General features: G+C 50.7%; 3 protein-coding genes across 14 annotated transcripts in view; 1 reads left to right on the plus strand and 2 right to left on the minus strand.

The window, feature by feature from the left end:
• GATAD2B (GATA zinc finger domain containing 2B) overlaps positions 1 to 12,769 on the plus strand; it is a 118,209-nt gene extending 105,440 nt beyond the window's left edge. For 7 of the 11 annotated variants that reach the window (XM_063813376.1, XM_063813362.1, XM_054671446.2 and 4 more), the window contains 6 exons: positions 98 to 268; positions 1,048 to 1,363; positions 4,151 to 4,353; positions 5,469 to 5,579; positions 5,753 to 5,870; positions 7,287 to 11,022. In XM_063813376.1, the coding sequence (XP_063669446.1) occupies positions 98 to 268; positions 1,048 to 1,363; positions 4,151 to 4,353; positions 5,469 to 5,579; positions 5,753 to 5,870; positions 7,287 to 7,420 (1,053 nt within the window). In that variant the 3' untranslated portion in view covers positions 7,421 to 11,022. Of the gene's footprint in view, positions 1 to 97; positions 269 to 1,047; positions 1,364 to 4,150; positions 4,354 to 5,468; positions 5,580 to 5,752; positions 5,871 to 7,286 lie in introns of all 11 variants that reach the window. The other 4 variants (XM_063813367.1, XM_054671449.2, XM_063813378.1 and 1 more) reach the window with 2 other exon arrangements.
• An 821-nt stretch (positions 12,770 to 13,590) lies between these two features.
• On the minus strand, positions 13,591 to 16,868 carry LOC134810369 (uncharacterized). The gene is made up of 6 exons (XM_063813421.1): positions 16,272 to 16,868; positions 16,001 to 16,185; positions 15,771 to 15,878; positions 15,480 to 15,638; positions 14,957 to 15,086; positions 13,591 to 14,868 (listed from the first exon to the last, which is right to left on the minus strand). Exons 1-5 carry the CDS (start codon positions 16,453 to 16,455, stop codon positions 14,970 to 14,972), a joined length of 753 nt encoding a protein of 250 aa, XP_063669491.1. The 5' UTR covers positions 16,456 to 16,868; the 3' UTR covers positions 13,591 to 14,868; positions 14,957 to 14,969.
• On the minus strand, positions 16,868 to 27,660 carry LOC134810368 (immunoglobulin superfamily DCC subclass member 3-like). 2 transcript variants are annotated; one of them, XM_063813415.1, is made up of 10 exons: positions 26,513 to 27,408; positions 25,707 to 25,844; positions 25,423 to 25,541; positions 21,885 to 22,187; positions 21,259 to 21,403; positions 21,045 to 21,175; positions 17,975 to 18,112; positions 17,718 to 17,885; positions 17,411 to 17,574; positions 16,868 to 17,114 (listed from the first exon to the last, which is right to left on the minus strand). In XM_063813415.1, exons 4-9 carry the CDS (start codon positions 22,018 to 22,020, stop codon positions 17,486 to 17,488), a joined length of 807 nt encoding a protein of 268 aa, XP_063669485.1. In that variant the 5' UTR covers positions 22,021 to 22,187; positions 25,423 to 25,541; positions 25,707 to 25,844; positions 26,513 to 27,408; the 3' UTR covers positions 16,868 to 17,114; positions 17,411 to 17,485. The 2 variants fall into 2 exon arrangements, 1 of the variants encoding a protein (XP_063669485.1); XR_010158182.1 differs by lacking the exons at positions 16,868 to 17,114; positions 17,411 to 17,574; positions 17,718 to 17,885; ... (2 more) ...; positions 21,259 to 21,403; positions 26,513 to 27,408 and adding an exon at positions 27,471 to 27,660 and having other exon boundaries at positions 21,659 to 22,187.
• Positions 27,661 to 27,714: the final 54 nt, after the last annotated feature.

Here is a 27,714-nt window from a genome sequence, read left to right on the forward strand (position 1 = left end):
TATGTATTATAGGCAGTGTTTTCCCTTTTGCATTTTGTGCTGTATTATACACAGCGTACAACCTGTGATTAGTTCTTTTCCTCTTCTTCCCCTCCAGGGTCACAGTGTCATCCGTTCAGCTACCAATACCACCCTTCCACACATGTTGATGTCTCAACGTGTTATTGCACCAAACCCAGCCCAGCTACAGGGTCAGCGGGGCCCGCCTAAGCCTGGCCTTGTACGCACCACAACACCCAACATGAATCCCGCCATCAATTATCAACCGGTAAGAGAGAGCTGAGCCCTAATGTGGAAACAGAGAAATCCCTTTATTTGCTTTGCTTGTCGAAAGGGCCATAGGTTTTAAGTTTTTATACATAGATAAACTCTAGGACAAAAATGGTTATTTTGGTAGGGATTTAATTGAGAGCAGTCCCAAAAGTAGAAGCTTTGAGGAATTATATTAAAATAGTAGTGGAGGAGAGAGGTTATACAGCAGAGCAGCAGTAAGCTAAAAATCTGCCTAGAAGAGAGTGATCTAGGGAATAAGAAGCACAAGGATGTGTGACAGAAAGCAGAATCTTATTTCTGTCTCTTTTTTGTTTGTTTTTTTTTTTTTTGAGCTGGAATCTCACTCTGTTGCCCAGGCTAGAGTGCAGTGGCATGATCTTGGCTCACTGCAACCTCTGCCTCCTGGGTTCAAGGAATTTCCAGCTAATTTTGTGTATTTTTCGTAGAGACAGAGTTTGACCATGTTGGCCAGGCTGGTCTCAAACTCCTGACCTCAAGTGATCTGCCTGCCTCGGCCTCCCAAAGTGCTGAGATTATAGGCGTGAGCCACCACGCGTGGCCTTTATTTCTCTCTTAGCAATGTTAGCTCATGGTCATCATCATTCTCCTTTCCTATGTGTCAGAGTTCTTTTTCAATAAATAAGTTGACCACCTCCTATTTTTGGAGAAGCTAAGTAGTCCAAACCAGGATCAGACAGTGTCCTCTGCCAAGAACGTAAGAATTGGCCCTTTCTCCTACATACCATAATTGACCGCATTCTCAATCTATTTCAGCAGTCAAGTTCTTCTGTTCCATGTCAGCGTACAACATCCTCTGCCATCTATATGAACCTTGCTTCTCATATCCAGCCAGGGACGGTGAACAGAGTGTCCTCGCCACTTCCTAGCCCCAGCGCCATGACTGATGCTGCCAACTCACAGGCTGCAGCCAAATTGGCTCTTCGCAAACAGCTGGAAAAGACACTCCTGGAGATCCCACCCCCTAAACCTCCTGCTCCCTTACTTCATTTCTTGCCTAGTGCAGCCAATAGCGAGTTCATCTACATGGTAGGCTTGGAAGAAGTCGTACAGAGTGTCATTGACAGCCAAGGTAAGGCTGTTTCTTCTAATCAATTTATTTAAGCAAGTGGTTGCCAAGCCTGATTGACATAGGCAGAGTATCAGAGGGTACTGTACAATATTAAATAACTTCTTCCTGTTACCAAACCACCTCCCTCCCTTCTTTACAGCTGTTTGGGAGCAACATGTTAGAAGCGGAGTGTGTGTTTGTGTGTGTGTGTTTTGTTTGAGATGCAGTCTCGCTCTGTTGCCCAGGCCGGAGTGCAGTGGCACAATCTCAGTTCACTGCAACCTCTGCCTCCTGAGTTCAAGCAATTCTCCTGCCTCAGCCTCCCACGTAGCTGGGACTACAGGCACGTGGCACCACACCCGGTTAATTTTTGTATTTTTAGTAGAGACGGGGTTTCATCATGTTGGCCAGGCTGGTCTTGAACTCCTGACATCAGGTGATCTGCCCACCTCGGCTTCCTAAAGTGCTAGGATTACAGGCATGAGCCACTGTACCCCGTCAGCCGGCCGGGGCCAGCCTGCCTATCTATCTGTCTATCTATCTATCTAATCTATCATCTATCTAATCTATCTATTCTATTCTATCTAATCTATCATCTATCTTTCAGCTTGTGTTTTTTTCCCTTCAGCAGGTCAGCTATCATTGAGGCTTGATATTTTTATTTGGATCTTATCTATCTTGTGTGTTTTTTATAGGACAGTAAGTTCTCACTTAACATCATCAATAGTTTCTTAGAAACTGTGACTTTAAGTGAAACAACTACGGTGAAGGGGGTCCTCAAATAACATCATTTTATTATAACATTAGTAAGAAAAAAAGATTGTTTTTGTTGTATGTTGTTTCACTTAAATCATAGTCTCTGAGAACCTGTCAACAACATTGAGGACTGACTGTATTTTGTTTAGTTCTTTTAAATGGTGGCTAGCATGATGCTTGCATAATTTGATAAATAGAACTTCTCTTTTCTTTTTTTTTTGTTGTTTGTTTTTTTGTTTTTTTTGAGACAGGGTCTGACCCTGTTGTCCAGGCTTGAGTGCAGTGGTGTGATCTCAGCTCTCTGCAGCCTTGACCTCCCAGGCTCAAGCCATCCTCCCATTTCAGCCTCCTGAGTAACTGGGACCACTGGTATGCACCACCATGCCAGTTTTTTTCTTTGTTGGTTTTTTTTTTTTTTTTTTTGAGACAGAGTCTTACTCTGTCACCCAGGCTGGAGTACAGTGGCATGATCTTAGCTGGCTGACTACCTCTGCCTCTCGGTTTCAAGCAATTCTTTTTTTTTTTGAGATGGAATCTTGCTCTCTTGCCCAGGCTAGAGAGTGCAATGGCATGATCTCAGCTCACTGCAACCTCCACCTCCTGGGTTCAAGCAATATTCCTGCCTCAGCCTCCCGAGTAGCTGGGATTACAGGTGCCTGCCACCACACCTGGCCAATTTTTGTGTTTTTAGTAGAGACGGGGTTTCACAATGTTGGTCAGGCTGGTCTCGAACTCCTGACCTCAGGTGATCCACCTGCCTCGGCTTCCCAAAGTGCTGTGGTTACAGGCATGAGCCACTGTGCCCGGCGCAAGCAATTCTTTTGTCTCAGCTTCCAAAGTAGCTGGAATTACAGATGTGTGCCATCACACCTAGCTAATTATTTCTGTTTTTAGTAGAGATAGGGTTTTGCTATGTGGGCCAGGCTGGTCTCAAACTCCTGGCCTCAAGTGATCTGCCTGCCTCAGCCTCCCAAAGTGTTGGGATCACAGGTGTGAGCCACCATGCCTGGCCTGGAACTTCTGTTTTTAATGTGAGTGTTTTTGCAACATTGTACTGAATTACTGTGTTTAGTCTTCTGTGAATGCTTACAGTTGAGAAACTAGACACACTTACATAGATAACTAAGAAAGACCTTATAAAAAGCTGTAAACCAATACTAAACCATACTATAGAGTATTAACAACATACAGTCTAGACTAACTGAAGTTATTAAACTTGAATTTCTAAACAGGTAGACTTCTGGGAAAGCCTGCCAGTAAAGGAAAGTGCCCAGAGGAGTCAGTATTAGCTATAAATAGATCACAAAGTGAATAATTCAGACACTGATAACTATTTAAAACTATAAATGTATATGACAGGGATAAGTACAGTCTTTGGTAAGGAGATATTAAGAAGCAAAAGTATTGGTTGAGTTATAGTCCTTTGACTTTGAATTGACACAGTATTTTCTTCTCAGTGTGATACAGTAGAAAATCAGGAAACATCCCAGCTTTATCAGTTAGAAGCTACCTTTGTTGTTGTTGTTGTTTGAGACTGAGTCTTGTTCTGTTACCCAGGCTGGAGTGCACTGGCACAATTTCGGCTCACTGCAACCTCTACTTCCCAGGTTCAAGCGATTCTCCTGCCTCAGCCTCCTGAGTAGCTGGGATTACAGGCGCGTGCCACCACGCCCGCCTAATTTTTTTGTATTTTTAGTAAAGACGGGTTTTCACTATGTTGGTCAGGCTGTTCTTGAACTCCTGACCTCGTTAGCTGTCCACCTCAGCCTCCCAAAGTGCTGGGACTGTAGGGGTGAGCCACCGCACCCAGCCAGAAGCTACATTTCTTCGACTTCTGTCCTCATTTGTAAATGAGGATGGTACTGTCTGAATTCCCTAAAGAGATACTGTTATAATCAGATGAAATAAAAGTATTTTGTAAATTATAGAATATCCTTTTAAAGTCTCTTTCTTTAATTCAACAGAATAAACTCCTGGAAAAGATCTATTTGATTAAGAGAAACAGAGGAGATAGGAAATGTAAAGCCACTGACTATTTTTGTTGGTATCTAGGCAAAAGCTGTGCCTCACTTCTGCGGGTTGAACCCTTTGTATGTGCCCAGTGCCGCACAGATTTCACCCCTCACTGGAAGCAAGAAAAGAATGGTAAGATTCTATGTGAGCAGTGTATGACCTCCAACCAGAAGAAGGCTCTAAAAGCTGAACACACCAACCGGCTGAAAAATGCATTTGTGAAAGCCCTACAGCAGGAACAGGTAAGAATTCTGACTGCTCACTGGCCACCTGTCCCAGTTTGTTTTTTCCAAAGGGTCGCGCCTTCTAGTTTGCAGGAGTGGTTCATGTGATCCCTACAGGTCCACAGGTTCCCTTTTTGTCTCCTTATCATTCTGTCCTATTTCCATTTGAGCGAGTATTCTGATTAAGAACATGGTAAAATATAATGGCTGAGGTTAACAGAAAGGGACAGAAAGCTTGGGACTCTTGGCTTTTCCATAGCACTCTATTCTCATCTTCATTTTCTCCTAAAACAAATAATAGATTTTGGTGGGAGGAATTTATATTTGTGCTATAAATCTCTTTGAAACAGTTATTTGCAGTGCGTGTTTGACAAGAAATGACGAAAGAAAGAGTGAATTATGAAGTAGCCCAGTGAAGAGTAGTGGTTCTAGAGTATGCGAACATCTCATGTAGCAGTTATAGGATGAGAATATCTTAGAGAAGGAAAAATGTGTTGGGAAACTCAGATCCTTTTCTTCCTGTTTCCCACTCCACCCATCAGAGTCCCTTGTTTGAGTAGCATCATGGACTTTTTGGAAGATCGGGTAGGCAGGAGTCAAAAATAAAACCCCATTTATGCTCTAGGACTGGTGGTAAAAAATAAATAAATAAAAATTTTTAAAAAGAAAAAAGAAAAAGTGATAAAACCCCAGTAATTCATCAGCCTTAATTATATCAGTTGGTTCATCACCTCCAGCCAACTTCTTAGAGCCAGCTTTCCTGGAGAAAGAGAGGAGGATCCCTTGATCATTGAAGCAAGTTAGCTGCTTATACCCAGAAATCTCAGTGTACCACCCCCACCAAACTCTTTTGCCTTTTCCATATTCCACCAACTAGCCAACAACATTAGAGGTAAGAACACCTCTAGGTTTTCTGGTTAGGAAATTGGGTGGGCCAGGTGCAGTGATTCATGCCTGTAATCCCAGCACTTTGGGGAGGCTAAGGTGAGAGGATTGCTTGAGCCCAGGAGTGCAAGACCAGCCTGGGCAACAAAGTCAGATTGTGTCTCTGTTTAAAAAAAAAAAAAAGAAAGAAAGAAATTGGGTATTGGGTACTGTCCTGCTCAATCACCTGATGTGATGACTCCCAACAGGAAATTGAACAGCGATTACAGCAGCAGGCAGCCCTCTCCCCCACTACGGCTCCAGCTGTGTCCAGTGTCAGTAAACAAGAGACCATCATGAGACATCATACGCTTCGGCAGGTAAGGAACTTTTTGCCTGATCCTGATTTCTTTAGAAGATTTATCAGCCATTTATCACAATTTGTCCTTTCTATTGTGGGAAATCATAGTCTTCTTCTGTACTCCCTTATCTTTGCCCTTGCTTAACATTCTATCATATCAAAGTTGTATCCACTGTCTCCTCATCATTGCAGGCTCCACAGCCCCAGAGCAGCCTCCAGCGTGGCATGCCCACATCTGCCCGCTCCATGCTTTCAAACTTTGCACAGGCACCCCAGTTGTCTGTGCCAGGTGGCCTCCTTGGTATGCCAGGTAAGAAGGATTAATCTGAAAATGTTTCTCATGGGTCAGCTGTTAGTTAGTATACAGTTCTGTAGCAGCCCCTTTAGGGGAATTGTTCCTTTACTTTCTGTTCTTTAGGGCATACACTCTCACTCTTCTGTTACTCAGCAAATGTTTGCTAAATTCATATTAAGTGCCACCCACAATGCACTAGGGTTTTGGTGGTGAAAATGACCCAGATCCTACCATTATAAATTTAACTTTTAATATCCCTTCAGTAGACATGTGGTTATTGATCTCTTTTGGCCGGGACAGCAGGGTTAACTGTTCTGTTTGAATGATCCAGGGATGCTTCTGCACAATATGCAGCCTCAAAATCAAAGCTGATTTAATGATTCTATCTCTCTGTCTTATTCATCTTCCTCTCACCACTGTTTCACTTGTCTCTCCTATACCATCAGAAGCATGTTCATTATTCTTGGTAGGACCGAAATTTCAGGAAGTCCCCTTTTCCTAAAGCTTAGGAATATGAGTGGGGATTGAAATAAAGTTGCTGTGCAGGGCGCGGTGGCTCACACCTGTAATCCCAGCACTTTGAGAGGCCGAGGCAGGCGAATCACTTGAGATCAGGAGTTCAAGACCAGGCTGACCAACATGGTGAAACCCTGTCTCTACTAAAAATACAAAAAATTGGCTGGGCGTGGTGGCTCATGCCTATAATCCCAGCACTTTGGGAGGCCAAAGCGAGTGGATTACCTGAGGTCAGGAGTTCAAGACCACCCTGGCCAACATGATGAAACCCCATCTCTACTGAAAATACAAAAAATTAGCCCGGCGTGGTGGCCGGTGCCTGTAATCCCAGCTACTCGGGAGGCTGAGGCAGGAGAATCGCTTGAACTTGGGAGGTGGGGCTTGCAGTGAGCTGAGATTGTGCCACTGCACCTCCAGCCTGGGCAACGAGCGAAATTCTGTCTCAGATAAATAAGCAAACAAAATTAATTGGCTGGGTGCAGTGGGTCATGCCTGTAATCCCAGCACTTTGGGAGGCTGAGGCCGTTGGATCATTTGAGGTCAGGAGTTCAAGACTAGCCTGGCCAACATGGTGAAACCCCGTCTCTACTAAAAATACAAAAAATAGCCGGGCAGTAGTGGCACATGCCTATAATTCCAGCTACTCTGGAGGCTGAGGCAGGAGAATTGCTTGAGTCTGGGAGGCAGAGGTGAGCCGAGATCACACCACTGCACTCCAGCCTGGGTGACAGAATGAGACTGCGTCTCAAAAAAGAAAAAGAAAGTTGCTGTTGAAATAAAGCTAACCAAGTGTGGCCAGATACTGGTAAATTCTGCTTCCTTTCCATCTCCAACTCTGCAGCCCGAGGGTAGAGTGGAAGGGAATGTTATTTCCTCTTTTAATACCTGCCCTCCACTTTTGTCTCCTGGGTCCAGGTGTCAACATTGCATACTTGAATACTGGCATCGGAGGACACAAAGGCCCCAGTTTGGCAGACCGACAGCGTGAATACCTTTTAGACATGATCCCTCCCCGGTCTATATCGCAGTCCATCAGTGGACAGAAATAACGCCTGTTCCACTTGTACTGCCCCATCCTTGAATCCTTTATCCCTTTCCTCTTTCATTCCCCCAACTTCTGTCGCATGCAGTGCCTGTACTGGTGCCTACCATACACGGAAAGCAAAACAGAAAAACAGAAGACAAAAAATAGAGATCAGCAAGAAAACACACGCCCTGCCCTGCCACCTCCCCTTTATTTCACACTGCTGCGATCTGTTCTTCTGCCGCTCTGTCTTCTCTCTTCAATTTTCTTTAACAGTGAGGTGGATCTTTACCTCTGATAGAGGTCAGAATGAGGTCCTGGGGAGAATCTAAGCCCTCCGATGTGTGTTTCTAAAGTTGTTTTATGCTATAATTATTACCATTTTTAATGATGTTGTGTGTCCTCCCTTTGTTCAGTGGACGGTTAAACCTTCCCCCACTCAACCAATCTTTTTCTTTTTCCTTTTCTTCCTTTTTTTTTTTTTTTTTTTTTTGTAAACACAAATGACATTCAGTTCAATGATATGAGCATTGCAGATTGCAGTAGGGGTCCCAGCTGCCAAGTAGGACATGACTAGGAGTGTTAGGGGCAGAAGTTTTGAATGCACTTAACCGGAGGAGGGCGCAGGGTGGGGGGTATCAAAGAAGGACGAATAGCACCCTACCTGTGGGTGTTTGGGGGCTGGACAATTTGGGTGGCAGTGTTTGGTACTGAAGTTGGGCTCTAAGAATGAGGGGAAAGAGCCTGGGGAGGAGCTTAAAACTCAACCACTCTGGAATTTACCCATAGAAGACGGGAAGAAAGAGGTATGAAGATGGGCTCAATTATGAGCCAGGGAGGATTGAAACTAGGTCCTGCCTTTCTGTATCTTGGGGAAATAAGACCGATCTCCTGACCCCATTGGGAACACGGAAGTCTATTCCAGGCCAACCAGCCCAAAATTAGTTCATCTTGTATTCTTTGTAAAATTCTCCCTCACCCCACCCTGCTTTTAAAAATTCTAATCTATCCCCTCTAACCATAGCCCCATCTATAATACAGAGGAACGGCTGTTCCAAGGCTGTTTGCTGGGTGTTCCACAAGTTGGGTGGACATAAATGAGTCAAGTGACAACAGGAGGAAATAGACTTAGAGGAAAGAAAGGATTTCTCTTCCAACAGTTGAGATTCGCATATTTGCCTATTCTTTCACCCTCTGAGTGCCAGGAGATGAGAGGCTGGGGGTACACAATCAGGTTGGAGTCCTGTCCTTACTCTGCTGCACCAGCTGCAGAACCAACTGCTCAAAGCCAAACAGCTCATGGCAAAACCAGCTTAGGACCTCTGCTGTACAAATAGTTGCTTCCCACTGCCCCCCGCCCGCCCCCAGAATGATATTAATTTTGCCTTTTTTTTTTTTTTTAAGCGCTACTAATGTAGAGAATGAATTGAATTGTGCAATGTTGCTGTTCTGGGGACTGGGGAGATTAGCATCCCATTTGCCCACACTGTGGGAAGACGGAGTGGACCAGGCTATTTTTGAAGTAAGGGAAGCCCCTTAAAGGTACGGGTTTCTGCTCTTCTCATAGTGTACACCCACCTGCCTCTCTGGCTCCAGAAGCTGCCAGAGTGCACTGGGGGGAATGTTCTCAGCAGAGAAGAATGAGGAGAAGTTTAATATTTTGCCCTTGAAAGTCACCTGAGGAAGTTTCCCCACTTTTATTTTTTAAAATTAAGTAATTTTTTAAAGAAGGCACTTTTAAAATTAACACACACATGAACTGCACACCTTCCCCATAAAATTTGGAGGTGGGGTGGGAGAAAGAGCTAAAATCAGGCTCAGTTCCCCTACTCTGGCCTCTACTCCCCATACCCCAGTGCCACTGTGGGTGACTATACTGGCCCTACGGGCCTTCCTGGCTTTTCTTTCCTCCCTTCCCCCAAATTCATTGAGCACTTAAAGGAGCAGAGATGCAGCCAGTGTCTGGGCTCCCCCAGTGGTGAAATGATCTGGAAGCTAGATGCTAGTAACAGGTAGTGATTGGGTTTTTTGAGTATTTTTCCGGGGAATGTGGTACCCCTGACTGTAAGTGGTGGGAGAGGGAGGGGGGTTAATGGAACTGGGTCTGGGATTATTTTAAAATTATATATATATATATAAAGATATATTCTTACATCTTTTCTTTGCCCTCTGTGCTTTGAAAGCACTGGATAAATTGTTTGGTTTTGCTTTTCTCTCTTCCACAAAATTGGAAGCTTTTTAAAAAAATATTTTCCCCACAAGTCATCTTGCCTTGTGGCATGTCTGTCTAGCCTCTTCCTCCCTCCCTCATGATGAAGTGCCATTTCTGTTACGTCTCCCTCTCCCCAAGCTCAGAGGTGCTCAGAGGTACGAGATGCCCAAGTTTGTCAGTTGAGATTAAAAGTAAGGAACAGAGAATGTGCAATACCGTCTGGCTGGGGGCTGTCCCTGCCCTGCCCTGAGCTGAGTCCTTTCCCTGGGAGCCAGGCCACCTTAGAATGGGGTTTGGAAGTAAGATGTATAGAGTTGGGGAATCATGGAGAAGGAAAGCCTATAGTCGAGTGCCTGCTTAGGTGCTGAGGTCACAGGGGAGATGGTGGAATCTTCCCTGTTTTTATCCCCTCAGGGTCAGTTACACAGAAGCTGCTTCTTGACTAGTATAGCTCGGTGACCCTTTGTTCAACCGCTGAGGTTTGATTTCTTACCCTTTCTTCTCCCCATTTTCATACTCTTCCCAGGGATTAGTGATGGAGGTGAGGTCTCCCTAATCATGGTAAAGTGTTAACCTTCCACCTCCTCCCTTCCCTCCTCCTTCCTCATCCTTCTGTCTTCCTCAATTCTCTGTCTCTTTTTCATCACTGATTGCCTTGTGTCCCTCCAAGTCTACTTGTTACTATCCATCTCCAGGCTCTGGGCCGTGTAGACACTAAACCTCATGCCCTAAGGACAGGAGGAAAGACCCTCTGTTTGGAGCGTTATTAGTAGAGTGAGGATCCCACCAGTTCTGCCTGGCTTCCTCCATCCCCAGAGGCACTAAAAGCAGTATTTTAAGGTTGGTGTCTTACTCCCTAGAAGCCTGAAATGGGTGGAATAGCGGTAAGGCTTGAGTAAAACTAGGGGACAGAGGTTCTTATTTGTCGATTTTATTTTATAATTTGACCACAGCATCTGGACTCCCTCTCTCCCTGGAATAAGTATTTTTCCCACATTTTTGGATATATGTATGGTAGACAATTTTTTTTTAAGACACAGAGATAAATGTTTTCCTGCTTTGGTTACCTTTCCTTTCCCCTTTAAAAGGAATTAGCTATAGAACTGCTTTGTAAAGATGCTTCTTGATATTTTACTTTTGTTCCTTTTCCCTAATCATTCCCTTTTCTCCCCACTCCTCCAGAAGGCATAACCCTTCTCTCCACACCCCCTACCCCCACCCCCGTCCTAGGCTCCCATCCTTTCCATCAAGACCTTCATTAGCTTATGATATTTGCTGCCGAGATGTTATAACAAGGACTCGTTCATGTATATAAGCTATTTCTTGATCCATTTAAAAGGAATTGTACATTGTGTAGAAAAAAAAAAAAAACCTGAAAAAGAGAAAAAAAAGCCCTAGCCATGGATATTGTGAAACTGTGTTATGTCATTTTGTAATGTGCCCGTTTGTGTATGATCCGTGCAAAAGGGTTTCTGGGGAAGGGGAGGGGGTAGGGAGGCAGGGCTGTGGAGGGTGGGTAGGGGAGTGGGCCGGGCCCAGCACACTGAGACTGGCAGCTGCTCCAACCCCATCCCTCCTTAGAGATGCCACCTCCCCCACCACCCACCCCTAATTTGTGCCTTGCCTCCCCACCCTGGAGTAGTCCCTCCGGGTCACCAGCACTGCCTTGGCAGAGCCCACTCCCTACCCTAACCTGCCCACCCTCCCTATCCCCCAGCATTAGGTTGATACTGTGGGGAAGTGCTGGGGGCTGGGAGGTAGCCGAGGAATGGGGCAGTTCCCGGGGGCATCGAAACCAAGTATTATTATGAATTGTAATTGTATTTGCACTGTTTTTTTCCTCTGATTGCATCAGCATATATACAATATACCTATATAACAAAATTCAGTGTCAAGCTTTCTTATGCAAGGGATTTCCCCCACCCCACCTCCTCAAAAAAGAAAGAACCTAGTCTTATGGGCCTTTGAGGGTGGATTGTCAGGGGATGATAGAAAGGATTTTAATAAGTCATCCTGAGGAAATTTCACCTATTGAGAGCCACATCCATCTGCACAGCCTTAGGCTGCGTGAACCGAGGTGAGGCTGAGCTCCTGTGAAAGCCAAGACCTCCTGGTCCAGGACTTTGTAGAGTAAAAAGAACCACCAACACAAAAGGGGTTGAGGGGGCTACAATCTGGAGACCTGGAGTCTCCTACTAACTTGCTATATGATCTTTGGTAGAGTTAATTTTCTGAGTATCAATTTTCTTATCTGTGAAGTGAAGAGGGGGATCATCTGGCCACCAAGTTTAAAATTCTATACTTCTCACCTGCCAAAACCAAAAAACAACTTGAGGTGAGGAAAGTGTTGGGCCCAGAAACCAGGGAGGAACTGAAAGTGACTCGCGTTGAAGTGGTTATGTGTATGTCAATGCTCTTGGAGAACTGCCAGTCCTCTATGGTTACCCTTGATTTGGGAGAGGCAGCAGAGTCATGTCCAGGGCATCAGACCAGTGACATCTTTGCCTTTATGCCTCTAGTCATCTGAGGGCGGGGACTAGGCCTCAAGCCCCATCTCACAGCCAACCACAGAGCCCTTAAGGGTGGTTGACAATTGAATGCCCCAGGTTGGTGCTTTAGTTATTTACTCCCTTTGTGAGCTACAGGATGTGTAACTTTTCCCCCATCTTGGTGATAAAATAGGAGAGCGCAGACACAGCCCACATTTTGTCTCCTTTCCTCAGATTTCATCTGAACCCCGCTAAAGGCAGCTGTTTCACAGTCTGTCTCCTTCAGGGGCCCAATTTCCCCACAGCCTGGGCTGAGTACTCCTACTCTCTTCTTTAGGTTCTGGGCTGATAAAGCCTGGAGAGGGTACAGGGTGATGGGTGAAGCCCTGGTGAAGGTGGAAGGATAGATTGGGGTTGGGGGGTGGGGAGCAGGGAGGTGGGATGGGGAATGGCCTTCCCTGAATAGGGTGGGTGGGAGGGGAACAAGACCCTTTTGCACAACTCTCTTTAAGTTTCCTTTATTTCTTTTTTAACTCATTCTGATTTTCTGCATTGTGTTTGGGAAATAAAATGAAAAAACTAAGACCAATAGAAACTGGTTTTCAAAAAGGCAAATACACTCCCATCTGTTTCAGATGCTGCTGAGCATTTCAGCAGTGACAGATTCAAATAATAAGCTAATTTTTGGAGAAAGGATTAAAAGAAAAAAAAACTTTGTAATATTTATCACTTGCAAGCTATGTTTAATAAAGAAAGGAATGGTTTCTAAAACTTTCCTGTGGCTTGTGCTTTAGTTATGGGGCTGGGGGTGGCAGTTTGGCGGGAGAATTTTCAGGGTAATTGGGAGATGAGCTATGGCTGTCTTCCCTAGTCAGTCCAGCCATGGACTGAGTACCTTTGGTTTGTATCCTTCTCTTTGATTGTGATGATTGTTTAAAGCCCTGACCTACTTCTGTGTTCTTGTTCCCCTCCAGCTCTAGCTGGAGCCAGTATTCTGGAAGCCACCAACCCCACTTTAGTTATCTGATGACTTTAGGTCTAATGGTATCATGGGGAGGGGGCTGGGTCTCCATTCTCTCCTAGGGAAAGGTGTCCCCTAGCAGTGCTTGGCCCTTCCCACCACACTGCTCTGGTCTCTAGTGACAGAATCCTTTAGCCAGGCACAGTGCTGCATGCCTATAGCTACTCAGGAGGCTAAGGTGGGAGGATCACTTGAGCCAGGAGATCAGCCTGGGCAATGTAGTGAGACCCCATCTCTATAAAAGAAAATAAATAATCTTTTGTAACATGCTTGTTTCTCTAGACGGTTGCCTTATTTACCAGCAGGGGTTCACATTGCTGTTTTCTAGTAAACTACCGAATATAGTTCTTTAACAATCTGAATGCAGCATCCCCTGAAAGATCTGGAACTACACTTTCTCACCATCTCATCACTCCCCTCCCCCAAGTTTTCCTTTCAGCCCAAAGCATTAACCAGATCCTAATTTATTTTTTCCGTTTTGGTTATTTATTTCCAACAAAGCAGTTAGACCAGGCCCAACCAGAGAAGAGGATGTCATTTCCTCAAGGACTTGATGTTTGGGGCTATTCTTAGCCCTCTTGCTCCTCAGCCACGTTTTTTAGTTACAGCTGCTGCTGTGCCTTGTGCAGAGGGCACTATTGTGGAGGGCCAGAGCCCAGCCTTTCTGGAGTCTTGTCATTGGTACTAGCATTACTCTATAAGAGCACAGGAGACAGTTTTGGGGTCCTCTAAGCCATGGGCTTTCCTTCCCCCAAGACCCTTCCCTTTTTGGCACAATACTGGGCAGCCTTGGAGAGAGAGTGATTGAGGGAGTGGCTGGGGCTTTGGCTTTAGAGCATGGCAGAGCTGGATAAGGAGGGACTGTGGTGCTCTGGATGCCATAGGCTGGTAGAGGGAGAAGTGGGAAAGAGGTGCTCTTCGGACCCCAAGAGTTGAGGGAGGGGAGATGGGGAGTGCTCCCCAGCCTCTGTGCTCATTCTACAGGCGATTCAAGACTGCCAAAACCCTGACTCAAACTAATCTCTTTCAAAAATAAAAATCAAATGGGTAAGGAGGACCCCCTGCGGAGGAGCCAGTGCTTTGGATCTGGGAAGGGGGAAATGGGTATTTGGTTGCTCAGAGAAGCTCATATGAGCTCAGATATTTAAGACTCATGTTGTAGGGAGAAGAGGGGCAAGAAACTCTGCACCCCCTTTGCCCACCTGCCCACTCGGACCACAAGGAATGCAGGTCGCCTGTCCCTGGGCAGAGCTCACCTTGGGCACGAGGAGACAGAGACAGATTTTAGACTGGAGGGCTTCAGGTTGTGAGATGGAGGTGATGACAGAGCCTCTTCCCCTGCCGCCATTTTGTGGGGAACCCTTAAAGCTAGGTGTCTTTGGGCAGGTTCATATTTGGATCAAGAAGAGGTGAATATACTGGATGGGGTTATGAGGCAGGAGTAACTGGGTTGGGGGTAACTCCCAGCTGGGCTTGGTTTAGTTTGAGGTTATTTGGTGTGTTGGGGGAAGGGATGCAGATTCTCCCATTTCTTGAGGTCTGGGAGGAACAGAGAAACCACACCCTCTTCTCTCCCGCTATGGCCAGTCCTGCCCCTCCCCAGAGAGGAGCTGAGGGACTTTTGGTTCTTTCCTGACTCTGGGGTGACAGGGACAGGTGAGGTAGATTCTTTGGTGTATCTGGAGTTAGTGGCATCTCGGAGGAAGCCAACTTGGAGGGCCCTAGGCCAAGGCCAGCTGTTCCACAGTCACCTGAGGGTGAAGGAGGTCAGGCCTCTGGACCAAGGCCTCAAACACTCCAGTTTCCCCCACTCATTCCCCATCACTGAATCCGCCTCACCTGGGTGGTGAGTTCAGTCTTCTCCCCCAGCTTCCCTCCACTCTGAGTCTGGCCTTGATGGCCCCCAGTTCTGTCCGAGGCAGTCCGAGGCACTGCCCAGCATTCCTGGGACTCCTGTTTGCAGAGGAGGCTGCCCAGGTAGGAAGGGTCAGCAGTGTGGTCTGTCTGGTGCCTCCCTCTGCCTCGCATGGCTCCCAACCCCTCCTCCTGCTCCATGCTCCCCAGAGATGGAGAGGGTGGACCCCTCTTCATGCTGCTGGATGGCAGGGAACTGGCTCTAGCTCATTTCTGCTGCCCTTGTTCTTTGCTTTGGGAGCCCCAGTTCTCTCTTCCCGGCTCATGGCAGGCCTTCTCCTGCCCCTGGTACCACACAGCTCTGAAAAGAATTGGCTTCCTCTCTCTGCCTGAGTCTCCTCATTGGTAAAATTGATTGGTTGTAGATTGGGGCTTTTTTGCTCTCTTTGGCCCTGTGCCACAGTGATGCAGACTGTCTCCCTGGCAGATTTCCCACATTAGCCCTTACCTGGCCCTTAGCTATGTCTCCAGCCCAGGAAGAGGCAGAGGAGGCAAACGATGAGGGCAGCCAGGCCCACGTGGATGCCCACCACAACCCCAGGCAGTGGGCTGCTCTCACCCTGGCTGCAAGAGCACCCAGTCTTGGACTCTGTGGACACTGTGCCATCTGTCAGAGAGAGGACCAGGGTTGGAGGTGAAGCCCAGCCCTCTTCCTCCCTGAAGACTGGCAGCCATGGGTCCTATCAGAGGGGCCTGCTCTGACCCCAGCCCTACTACCCTCCTACCAGACCCCACTTACCAGGAGTGGCCAGGGGCACATCACGCAATGAGACAAAGCGGGCACTGCTATTTCCATCCCCATTGCCATTGAACGCCTGCAGCTTGATCTCATAGAGAGCAGTCGGTTCTGCCGGGAGCAGGGGAATGTGAAGGGGACGGGCATTTCTGGGCCAGGAAGCTCAGTACCTGGGGCAAGATCACACTGAGAAAGGCAGGCCTTGAGTGGCACAGGAAGGTTCAGAGCCTCACCCAGGTCTGTAGAGGAAGGAGCTGACACTGCTGGCCAGGAGCAGAGGCCCCTGAAAATGGGCAGCAGGCAGCTTGCGGTGAACGTTTGAAGCCTTGGATGGGCCCCAGCTGGGGTGGCAGCTCCCAGGAGGCCTGCACAGAGGTGGCATTCAGCACTTTGGTGGAGAAGCCCAGGGCAGCAGGGGCTGCAGAGGAAAACAAGCAAACTAGTTGGCAGTCCCTGCCCACCTGAGGCCAGGGACTTCCCAGGGCTGGAGAGGCTGTCACTCACTGCTGCCCATGGTGGAGGCAAAGATGGGAGCAGGGTCCTGACTGGCACCCTCTGCTGAGTAGGCCCGCAAATGGATGGTGTAGGCTGTGGCAGGCTCCAGGTTGGAGAAGACGTGCTCAGAAGTGCCTTTGCTTACGGCCTCTTGGAGCTCCGGGCCAGATGGCTCTGAGGAGCAAAGCAGCATCTTCTCACTAGCCACGTCCCCACACCTTCACAAACTGGGGACGAAGCCCCTCTTGGTGCCTGGCTGGGCCAGCCAAGCCTCCAAGGAGAGCAGGGAAGGGAGCTACAGAAGTTGGAGCTAAGCTGAGAAAGGATGAGGATGAGGATGAGGAAAGGGCCTAGAGTCAAGCTGAAAAGCAGTAAGGAAGCACCAAAAGACCATGTACAGAGGCAGCCAGCCCAGAGAACCACAGGCCCAGAGGCCTGGGAAGAATCCAGAAGGGTCTGGGGTCATGGAGGAGACTGGGGCTCAGAGAGTGAGAGGGACTCACCCAGGACATCAGCAGTCAGGAGCAGAGGTGGGCTGGTGCCAGGGACTCCTGGCCCCTGGCCCTGCTCTGAGCTCAAAGCCCTCTCCACCCACCCACACCCACCTCCCACAGGCCGGAGGTGCAGCACGTAGCCAATGATGTCCCTGCTGGAGGGGGGGGTGGCTCCCAGGACACTCGAATGGCAGAAGTAGAGAGAGCCATGGCATGCAGGCCCCTGGGGACAGGGGGTGGCTCTGGGCCCCCTGTCACAACCAGGCGGGCACTGGCCTGGTTGGAGCCCGTGCTGTTCTCTGCCACGCATTGATAGATGGCCTCATCCTCAACTGAAACCCCTGCCAGCATCAGCGTACTAGAGAAAGACAAACTCAGCTACTGGGAGCCCTTTCCCACCAAGCCTTAGTGGAGTGGCCCTAGAGGAGGAGGCTGTGTGGGGACATTACCTGTAATGGAACAGTCAGGGCAGAGCCTCCTGGGGGAGGGGGGAATTGCTGGAAGTAGAAGGTAACTTGCTGGGGGTTTGTGGATGGGTATGGATTTTTGAGATTTAGGTAGTGAGTGTTGCATGTAGGTGGGGGTGGATGCCCAGGGTGGGTAGGGGGACCTACCATTGCCAGTGGGCAGTGGGGAGTGGTGAGACACGAGTACCTATTGTTGTGAGTCAGCCTGATGTTATTCCCAGGACTCAACACCTTCCCATTCTTCAGCCAGACCAGACGGGACTCAGGGACGCCCTGGGCCACGCAGGTGAAGATGGCATTGCTGCCCGGAGGCTTGGACAAGGACTGTGGCCACTGGATAAACTCGGGGAGCTGGGCAGGCAATAGCATGGAGGAAGGCGCCGTGAGACCCAGCCTCTTGCCTCCTGCCCTGCACCCTCTCCAGATCCAGGCTCCTGTCAGGGAGCTGGGGTGCTCCAGCACTCTCCCCACCCAGTTGGGCCCTTGGGGCTCACCCTGCACGAGCAGGACGCCCTGCGCTGTGCGCCGGACATGGGTGCCTGGCCGATTGGCGGCGCAGACATAGACACCTGAGTGCTGGACTGAGACGTCGGAGATCATGAGATTCCCTGTGTCCAGAATGTCCAGAACTTGGATGCCCTCTACGCCGATGGAGCGGCCATCTGCAAGACGGCGTTGGGGGGTCAGGCTGGGATAGGACGAGGGAACAGGGCTCTGAGAGACAGCGAGGGGGTGGGGGGCGGCTGCGCACCCAGGCGGCTCCAGGAGACAAGCGGCCAAGGGTGACTGGTGGCAATGCACTCCAGCACTGCCGTCTGGTGCGCTGTGAGGGTCAGGTTCTGAGGCCCAGACAGGATCTCTGGCTCCTGCAGCAGCCTCAGGGGTCCCACTGTGTGGTGGAAACAAGCAAATTGGATCAGGAAAGGAGAACCTCCTTCCAGTACTCAACTTCTACTCCAAGCACACTCTTCCAGCCCACAAATGTCACCAGACCTCAGAGGTGTGCTTTGCAGCTAATATTCCATCCCCAATTTACAGATTTTAAAAATGACCTGCCCAAAGTCCCATGGGAGTAGCTATCAGGCTGAAGGTCTGGTAGACTGGGGGTGCGGAGAGAGAGGAGAGTGAGCATTCTCCTCCTACAAACCCTGTGGGTGGCCCCACCTTCCCTGGGTGCCTCACCCTGAGGGGCAGGTAGAGGCACCCACAAAGTTAGTAGGAGGCGCTCCCTCAGAAAGCATGACCAGCCTCCTAAGACCTCAGCCTGCTTAGCTGCTTAGGAAGGATGTGTTTTCCCAAAGTAACTCTTGTTTTGGGTCTAAATCACATCTTCATTTTATGCCATGCTCCCCCGTTTCATTAGTTTATTCAACAGGTCATCACTGGGGGCTCCCATGTGCCAGGCAGCACCCTCACACTGGGAGCACAGTTGTGAACAACATCGTGTGAAACAGAGCTCTGCCTTCCCATAGGCCATCATCCTCATTTTCTTTACCACCTTGTATCATGTGAGAACTTAACGTGTCTTTCCTTTCATAAATGCCCTTTATTAAGAATGTCTCAGATAAAATGTTTCTAAAATGAAAGTTTCTCAAGGGCTGGTCTAAAGTCTTACACATCTTTATCCCTCAAGGTGTAGGATTGTGTTTTGTTCATTCATTTATTCAGCAACTATAGATTGAAGGCCTACTTTGGGCCCAGCCCTTCTCCATTTGCCTCTTGCAAGCTGCAGTACAGGCTGTGGGCTGCCCTGGAATCTCCTGGCCTCATTCAAAGAGGCTGTGTCCTGCCTGGCCAGACAGTTCAGTGAGGGGAGGCTGGGCCACCCGGGCCGACCCCTTCCCCATGCCAGACATTGGCTGCGAGCCCCACAGATTGTCCCATTTTGCCCTCACCACAGCCTGTGTGCGGAGTACTGTTATTTCCCCCATTTACATGAGAAGATCAAGGATCAGAGAGGTTAAGTAACTTGCCCAATGACAGAGGCACTGGCAGAACTGGGGGACTCCCTGGATCTTGGTAGCACTGAACAGCTGACAAAGAGGATCCCCTCTTTAGCCGCTGTGAGCTCCTTGAAGTCTGGGAAATTCTGTCTCACCCTGGTGCACGCCCAGGGTAAGTGCCTGTCCAGGTGTGTGCAGTTGAGTGCATTAGGGGTGAATGGCTTGGGGCCTTGGTCCCCAGCTCCTGCCCCTGGGGAAGACTACTCTTGACACCAGCTCCTTTAGGCAACCCTTGAGCCTTCGGTTTCTGATTGGTCCTCTGCCCCCAACAGGCGCCTGCTCCTCCTGCTAACCTCCTGTCGCTCTCTGGCCATTCGTCTCCCTGCTCCACGGACAGCAGAATCCTATGTCTGCTCGATAGCCTTGAGAGACATAGCCTCCTGCCCTGCCCTCCTGCCCCAGACTGTGGATAGGAACGGAACACCACAGGCCAGAGGGACCTCATTGGGCTCCTCTCTGCTCCTGCAGAGGAGCCGCTGACCCCCACCCTCGCTTTGAGTTTCTAAGTCAGTTACAGATCAGAAACACAACCGTTCCCCCTTCCCCTGCCAGTCTTAAGTTTAAAAATTATATACCGGCCGGGCGCAGTGGCTCACGCCTGTAATCTCAGCACTTTGGGAGGCTGAGGCGGGCAGATCACGAGGTCGAAAGATGGAGACCATCCTAGCCAACATGGTGAAACCCCATCTCTACTAAAAATACAAAAATTAGCCGGGTGCGGTGGCGGGCGCCTGTAGTCCCAGCTACGCGGGAGGCTGAGGCAAGAGAATCGCTTGAACCCGGGAGGCGGAGGTTGCAGTGAGCCGAGATGGCGCCACCGCACTCCAGCCTGGCGACAGAGCGAGACCCCGTCTAAAAACAAAAAAATAGATATAGCCTTCGGTGAAATTTTGTCAGAGATGTTTTGAAAGTTCGCCCAGGTGCGGCAGTGGTGTCCCGTGGTACACTTGCTTATTTATACCCTGGAGCCCCCTAGTGGCTGATTCAGGCATGACTTTCCCTCACAAACACCTGCGGCATCTCTGGTTTAGGCAGGGTCTAACCTGCCTCTCCTGCTAGGCACCAGCTCCTCATAGGCTCTGCTGTGGCCTTCACTTTGGGCACAAAACTCTCCCACCCCATTTGGCCTGCAAGTGGGGTCATCCTGGGTGTTTCATCTCAGGTACAAAGCTATTTTCATCCTCACCCCAAGAAGGAGACGTGCAAGTGTCCATGCACACATGCACATGTACATGCAAGCACAGACACATACACGAACACATGCCCATCTACACGCCATGTGTATGGGGGCCACGTGTTCAAAACACAGGCTGACTCAGCCCCAACGCTAGACCCTCCAGAGCTCCCACTACCCTCTGGATCAAGTCCAAACTCCTTTCATGGTATGCCTTGCCTACTCGCCAACATTAACTTTGCTACCCTGAATTCTGCCTATTCTGTGGTCCAGCAACACAGAACTGCCTGTGTGAACTTTGTTGTCCTCACCCTTGTGCATTTGTCCAAGGAAATGCCCCCGCCCTTCCCTCCTGACCTTGGCTTGCCTCTCTCCACTCACCCTTCAACACCCGGCTTGGGGTAGCTTACTCCAGAAGCCCCTGACAATCCTTGCCCACAGCCCAACCCTGGGTTCCCGCAGCACCACCTTCTCTCTCAGGTTGTGAGCTCCAGGAAGCCAGGGATGGCTCAAGCCTGCTGCCCTCCCACACCTGGCACAGTGCTTAACATGTCATAGGTGCTCAAAATGCCTGCCTGTCCCATGTACAACCACAGCAACCATACCCTCCTCTCTGCCCAGTGCCCACACTGGGCCTGGCTTACCACTCAGGGTCAGCTGGGCATCCTGGCTGTGGCGGGTACTGGCCACATTCCGTGCCACGCAGCGGTAGGTTCCCACGTCAGTCTGGCTCACACTGGTGATGTGGAGGATGCCACTAGGCAGCAGTGTGACCCTGAGGATGCAGAGGTCAGGGCTCCATGGCCTGTGCCCTGGCCCACAGCCCGCCGTCCCATTGCACTCCTGGCAGGTGCTCACCGGTGGTTGGCAGTATTCAGGGCTGTGCCATTGTGCTCACAGGAAATGGATGGCTCAGGCACCCCCTGGATCAGGCACTGGAAGCGAGCAACTCCACCCCGCTCCACCTCAATGGATTCTGGATGTTGGTGGAAGCGGGACAGACCTAGAGGATGGGGGGGCCACTTGGGCACCTGCAGAGCTGGCCCTGGGCTATCCCCCCACAACCAAGTCCCAGGGCTGGGCCCCACCTCTATGCCCACATCTGCCACATCCTCTTCAGTATAGAGCCCTGCAGCCTCATGTCTAGGACTTCTGTGGGCTATAAGCACTTTGCCTTCCTCCATTACAAAAATTTTAAATCATAGTTTACAATGGCATTGGAATATAGACAAATATAATCCAGTCTGGACTCATTTTTACATATTTATTATTATATTCATTTTTTTCTTCTGGTTTTGAAGAAGTTAAAACATTTTTGTGGGCCCCTAAAAGAATCAGAGGCTCTACCAGTGTGTACACTGTGTCTAATGGCTGGGCTGGCCCTGCTCAGGCCCACTCTCAGCGACTCTGGGCCCCATGGGTGCCTTCTGTGGGTGCCCCACCAACTCTCATCCCCCAATCCCAGGAGCAGCCCTGTCACTTACTTGCCAGCTGTACCCGGGCCCGTCGGCTCACCAGCCGCCCGTAGCGGTTCTGGGCCACGCAGTGGTACTCGTGGGCACGGGAAGGGAGGCTCCGGCGGGAAGGCAGGGCGGCCAGGTGCAGGGAGCCATCTGGCATCAGGGTGACACCACTCTCATTGGCTAAGGCCAGCCCATCCCGCTGCCAGGAAATGGACACAGGCGGCTCACCCTCCACCTGGCAGGGCAGCACCAGTGGGTGCTCCCGCACAGCCACTGTGTCCCCCAGCTCCTGCACGAAGGCCAGCTCGGAGCCTGCAGCACAGCCTGTAGGGACAGCCAGCACAGCCTGAACACGGCGGCCCCCTGAGGCCCACCCTTTGTCCACCACCTCCCCCATGGCTTTGATTCCCTCCCAGCCTTGGCAAGGGGCAAGGGACAGGACTTGACTTTAGGGAGACTTTGGGTCAGCAAAGGAGGAACAGGGAAGAGAGGGCAGGGCCTGGCCATCTGAGAAGCAGGGCGGGCCACTGTCCGGCTGGCGGGTGCGGTGTGGGCCTGGCGGGCCGGCTGTGATTGATGGCCTCTTTCAGCTGGGCCCTGGCAACGGGGAGGGGGCGGGGCGGGCACAATGGTGAGGTCAGGGGCTGAGGCGTGGGCATTGTGCTCCCCAGGGGACAATGGGATCGCCCCCTCCCTCCCCCACCGGCCCATCTGCCTGTCTGCCTGCAGGGTCAGCTTCCCAGGACTCCTGGCTCTCCCCCTTCCCCCTCCCGCCACCAGGACCCTGGCCTCTGAATAGGGAAGGAACACACTTACACTCACACACACTCATTCACGGACACACACACACTTGGATTAAAAATCACAACCTCACTGGCCACCAGGTCTTCTAGACACAGACAGATTCCATCCCAGACACACACTCAAGGAGGCCCCAAACACAGGTCACACATAGATGTCCCTACAGACTCAAAGTCACAAATACATAAGCACAGGGCCACAGACACTAACAGCACAGGCCCAGAAATGCATGAGCAGAGCTGTGAACCCACAGCCTCCCTTCCCACACACCCCCATAAATACAATAACTCAGCCTGTAAGGCTGAGCCAGGACCCCCAGCAGATGGGGTGGATGGGCGGGCAGACAGAGCCTCCGAGGGGCACATGGGCAGGGGGCTCAGCCAGCCTCGGTTGGCTCAGGGACATCTGTAGGGAAGCCCCTGGGGCCCTGCCTCTGCATGCCCCGCAGTCTGCTCAGCCACTTGCCTCACGTGGTCCCCAGGTCCCCTTCTAGCCACTGTGCCCCAAAGCCTGGGCTCCTAGAGCACCCCCCACAGCTCTCCCGCAGCCCTGCCTGCCCCTCCTGCTCACCCCTCTCCTCTGCTGTCCTCAGGGTTTCTCCATCTCCACTCCGGCCACCTCCATCCCTCTGCTTCCCCAACCTTGCCCCCCAACTCTCCCACCCCTATGCCTGCCTCTTTTTCTTCCCTGTCCCTCTGCCCTGGCTTTCCCTATGGCCCCCGTGGCTCAGCCTCTTACCCCAGCCTGGGAGCAGCAGCAGCAGCAGCCCCATGTCCCTGCCAGGCCCGGCCCCTCAGCCTGGGCAACTTCTCCAGCAGCCCCAGTCTCCTGCCTTCAGCCTGGGGACCCTTGGGCTGTGGGCATTCTCCACCCCGCACTTTGGCGCACAATGTGGGGGCCCTGGTCTTGCTTTGGGGAGCCCAGGTTCTGGGGTGCCAAGCTCTGGGGTCAAGACTGAAGGCTACTGTCCTTGCCTTCGTGTTCCTGGAGCTGGGTCTCTCTCTGCTTTCAGCCTGAGCCCCCTCCCCACTCCTATCCCCACTGTCCCCTCCTCCCAGGGCCAGGACCCAGACACCGAGACAATTGGGGCGGGGAAAGGGGGCGAGGGCCAATGAGAGTGGGGCAAATTTGGGGGGTCAGACCCGCCCCTTTCTCAGCTTCCAGAAATCTCTCCCAGCCCATCACCCACCCCTTACTCCCTCTCAAACTTTGACTGAATGAGAGTGAAGTTCTAGGAGGAGTTGGGGCATCTGGTCCCCCAAGCCCATCCCTGGGGATCCACGTCCTGGACAGGGGTGGCTTGAAGTCTAATTTGGGGGTCCTGGGGAGGGGTGCAGAGCCCCCACTCTCCTAGTAGAGTCACCATCCCAGGTGCTGAGCCTGGGCCTGAAGTGGGGGACCTCATCCCATTAGTTCAGTCCCAGCCCCAGCAGCCCCAGCACCATTCATAGTGTCAATTTCCAAAGCTGTTTTCTCTATTCTTATTGGGACAATGGATTGGGGCCACCAGGGGCCGGGAGGCTGCCAGCCAGTGGGAGGTGGAGGACCAGCCCCATCCTAAAGAGAAGAAAGAAACCCAGGCCTCCCGCCCCTTGCCAGGCTGACCACTTAAAACATGCAAAAAGAGGGACTACCCTTCCACCAAAGGAGCCTGGGACTCAGGCAAGAGCTGACTTTGAGACTTGCTATTTCTGGAGGATACCCTCCCCTAAACGCCACCCTCCTGAAAAAGAGCATAGCTTAGGAAAGATGACAGGGGTACCAGGGATGTATGGGAGTATCTGTGAGAGACAATAAGGGGGAAGGCTGGGCTGGGGGAGTCTCGTGTGGCAGAGAATGAGGCCCCATCACCCAGCTTCCAACCCTAGGAGCTCCAGCCTGTCTGGCCCCTGACTCAGTCTCCCCCTGAATCCCGGTCCCCTTGCCCGCTCCTGTCAGCCTCTGCATCTGGCCTTGCCCTGCCCACTTGAGGCTGCCCCTTGCCTCTTCAGCACAAACTCTCACCCTCAGTCTTCGCCCCCGCTTGCTCAGCTGCCTCTCCGGCTTGTCCCACCTTGCTCACAGGCTTCAGAATCAACTCAGGCCATTGTCCCTCCCAACTCAGCCTCCTCCTCTCAGACAGCAGTCCTTGGTGTCTGTGTCCCAGGACGGGGCTACCCCTAGCAGAGACCTCCATGGGACAGGAGAGTGAGCAGCCTCCCCCCGGGGCCTCCTCGTCCCAGCCCTGCATCTCTCTGTCCCGGAGTCTCCTATGAGGGTTCCCTCTGCTTCCCCAGAGGGGCCTCCTGAGTCATGGCGGTGGCCTGGGTAGGGAAAGGCGCATAGGCCCTGGGGTCAGATGTGGAACAAATCACTAGCTGCGTGTCCTTGCATAGGCAAATTTACCTTTCTTTTTTTCTTTTTCTTTTCTTTTTTTTTTTTTTTTTTGAGACAGAGTCTCACACTGTTGCCCGGGATGGAGTGCAGTGGCATGATCTCAGCTCACTGCAACCTCCGCCTCTGGGTTCAAGTGATTCTCCTGTCTCAGTCCCCCGAGTAGCTGGGATTACAGGTGCCCGCCACCATGCCCGGCTAATGTTTTATATTTTTATTAGAGGCGGGATTTCTCCATGTTGGCCAGGCTGGTCTTAAACTCCTGACTTCAGGTGATCCGCCCACCTTGGCCTCCCAAAGTGCTGGGATTACAGACATGAGCCACCGCGCCCGGCTGGATTAGTGACCTTATAAGAGGAGGAGAGATCTCTCCATGTGCACATACCAAGGAAAGGCGCGTGGTGACTCCACGGGAACTCAGGCCTCTGCAAGCCAGGGAGGGGCCCAATCGCCGGGAACGGGATTGGCCAGCACCTTCAAGCTTGGACTTTCCAGCCTCCAGTACTGTGAGAAATAAAGTCCTGTTGTTTAAGCCATGTAGTGTCTGGTGTTGTGGCAGCCCGAGCTGACTCAGACGCCCCATCTCCCGGCCAGCTTCCCCTGCTGCTGTCAGAACTGCCCACTCTCCAACAGCTACTGAGAAGATGCATCACTGACTGCACCACTTGCCTGTCACCTCCAAATCCACACTCCAGCATGGCTCGCAGGACAAAGAATGACCCATACAGGAGACCTGGTCCAAGGCATGTCACTAAAGAGCCATCCCATCTTAGCCTAGTGATCCTCGCCTCTCTGCCATCTGCTCACCTGTAAGAGGGGAGAAGGTCAAGGCCTGCCTTTCACAGTTGCAAGGACGAAGTGAAATGTGGTGCTAAGGGCCAAGCACTTCCTCTTTTTTTAGAAGAGATAAATTTATTTTTTGAGACAGGGTCTTACTCTGCTGCCCAAGCTGGAGTGCAGTGGCAAGATCACAGCTCACTGCAATCTCCACCTCCTGGGCTCAAGTGATTCTCCCACCTCAGCCTCCCGAGTAGCTGGGACTGCAGGTGTGTGTTACCACGCCAGGCTATTTTTAAAAATTTTTCGTAGGTATGTAGAGATAGGGTCTCACTATGTTGCCCAGGCTGGTCTTGAACTCCCAGACTCAAGCAATCTCCCCACTTCAGCCTCCCAAAGTGCTGGGATTATAGGCGTGAGCTGCCGTGCCTGGCCCACTTCCTCTTTTTTCTAGGAACAGCTTTACTGAGATATAATTTACATAGCAGAAATTTCACCCATCACCCATTTAAGGAATTCAGTGGCTTTCTGTATATTTTCAGAGTTGCACAACCATTACCACAATCTATTTTAAAACATTTCATCACCCCGAAAAGAAACTTAGTACCCACTAACATTCACTCCCCATCTGCCCTCTCTCAGCCCCTGCCAATCACCATTCTACTTTCTGTTTCTATGAATATGGCTACTCTGGGTACCTCATATACAGTGGAATCATATGATATTTGTCCTTTCGTGTCTGGCTTATTTCACTTAGCGTAATGTCTTCAAGTTTCATCCATCTTGTAGCCTGTCTCAGCACTTCATTCTTTTTAATCCCTGAATAAGATTCCATTGCATGGATAGACTACATTTTGTTTATCTGCTCATCAGGAGACTGACATTTGGGTTGTTTCCACTTTTTGGCTATTATGAGCAATGCTGCTACAAACATCCGTGGAAATGTTTTTGTGTGGACGGACATCTTCTGTTCTCCTGGGCATGCGCCTAGGAATGGAGTTGCTGGGTCACATGGTAACTGTATTTTGAGGAACCGCCAAACTGTCTTCCACAGTGACTGCAGCATTTTACGTTCCAAGCACTTCTTTTTATAACACTCGGGATAGGAGTTAACTTTTATTGGTCCCAGGCCCCCTTGAGAACTTGATTAAAGCCTCCCTCCTGCCACCAAGGGGATAGACCCACACTCCCTGGAACGCTGGCAAACGCCGTCCTGACGCAGGCTAGGAAGCTCCATCCCAGGGATGGAGCCCGGAATAGCCTTGGAGCTCAGGAAACGCTGCCAACATGGACTTGCTGAGAGCTGCCCTCCTTCCCTCCCTCTCCAACAATTGCCTATTGGCTCAACCCCGAACAGTCCTCTGGCGTCATCTGAGTTTTCACAGCTGCCCAGGCTTTCCTGGAATAACGTCCCTGGAAAGTCTCAGCTGGCAGACAGAATCCCCCGAAAAGTCCCCAAGCACGCCCAGGACACTGTCTCCTTTCTCAGCCACCTCCTCTCTCCTGTCAGCCTGGTCCTCTGCCTCTCTCCGAGCCTTTTTCTGCCTCTTCCCTTCTCTGTCCATCTCCATTGGCCTTCCCATCTGTGGTCGGCAGAATAGGGCCCTGGAGAGATCCAAGTCCTCATCCCCGGAACCTATGAATGTGCTAAGTTACCTGGCGGGGAGGAATTAAGGTTGCTACAGCTGATCTTAAAGAGGTGCTCCGGGATTATACAGGTGGGCCCAATGTCATCATGAGGGTCCTTAAAAGCGGAAGAGGAAGGTGGAGAGGAGAGAGAGATGTGGCCGCTAAGGAGAGCCAGAGACGCGATGTGCAGGAGGAAGGGGCCACAGCCAAGGATGCCGGGCCTCTAGAAACCGGAAAAGGTGAGGAAGCGCGTGCTCCCCTAGAGCCTCCA

This window comes from Pan troglodytes, chromosome 1 (assembly GCF_028858775.2).
Source record: "Pan troglodytes isolate AG18354 chromosome 1, NHGRI_mPanTro3-v2.0_pri, whole genome shotgun sequence".
In the NCBI taxonomy this organism is placed as follows: domain Eukaryota; kingdom Metazoa; phylum Chordata; class Mammalia; order Primates; family Hominidae; genus Pan; species Pan troglodytes.

Bases quoted from the DNA above. Each gene is read 5' to 3' on its own strand.
- LOC134810369 (XM_063813421.1), bottom strand. From the start codon at position 16,455: ATGCTGCTTTGCTCCTCAGAGCCATCTGGCCCGGAGCTCCAAGAGGCC. The intron at 15,639-15,770 runs GTAAGTGGGGTC...TCTCTCTGACAG, and splicing joins TGTGCCCCTGGCCACTCCTG to ATGGCACAGTGTCCACAGAG. The intron at 15,087-15,479 runs GTAAGGGCTAAT...CTACCTGGGCAG, and splicing joins GAGACATAGCTAAGGGCCAG to CCTCCTCTGCAAACAGGAGT.
- LOC134810368 (XM_063813415.1), bottom strand. From the start codon at position 22,020: ATGCCAGATGGCTCCCTGCACCTGGCCGCCCTGCCTTCCCGCCGGAGC. The intron at 21,404-21,884 runs GTAAGTGACAGG...CCCATCCTCTAG, and splicing joins GGCCCGGGTACAGCTGGCAA to GTCTGTCCCGCTTCCACCAA. The intron at 17,886-17,974 runs GTGCGCAGCCGC...GCCGTCTTGCAG, and splicing joins TGTCTCCTGGAGCCGCCTGG to ATGGCCGCTCCATCGGCGTA.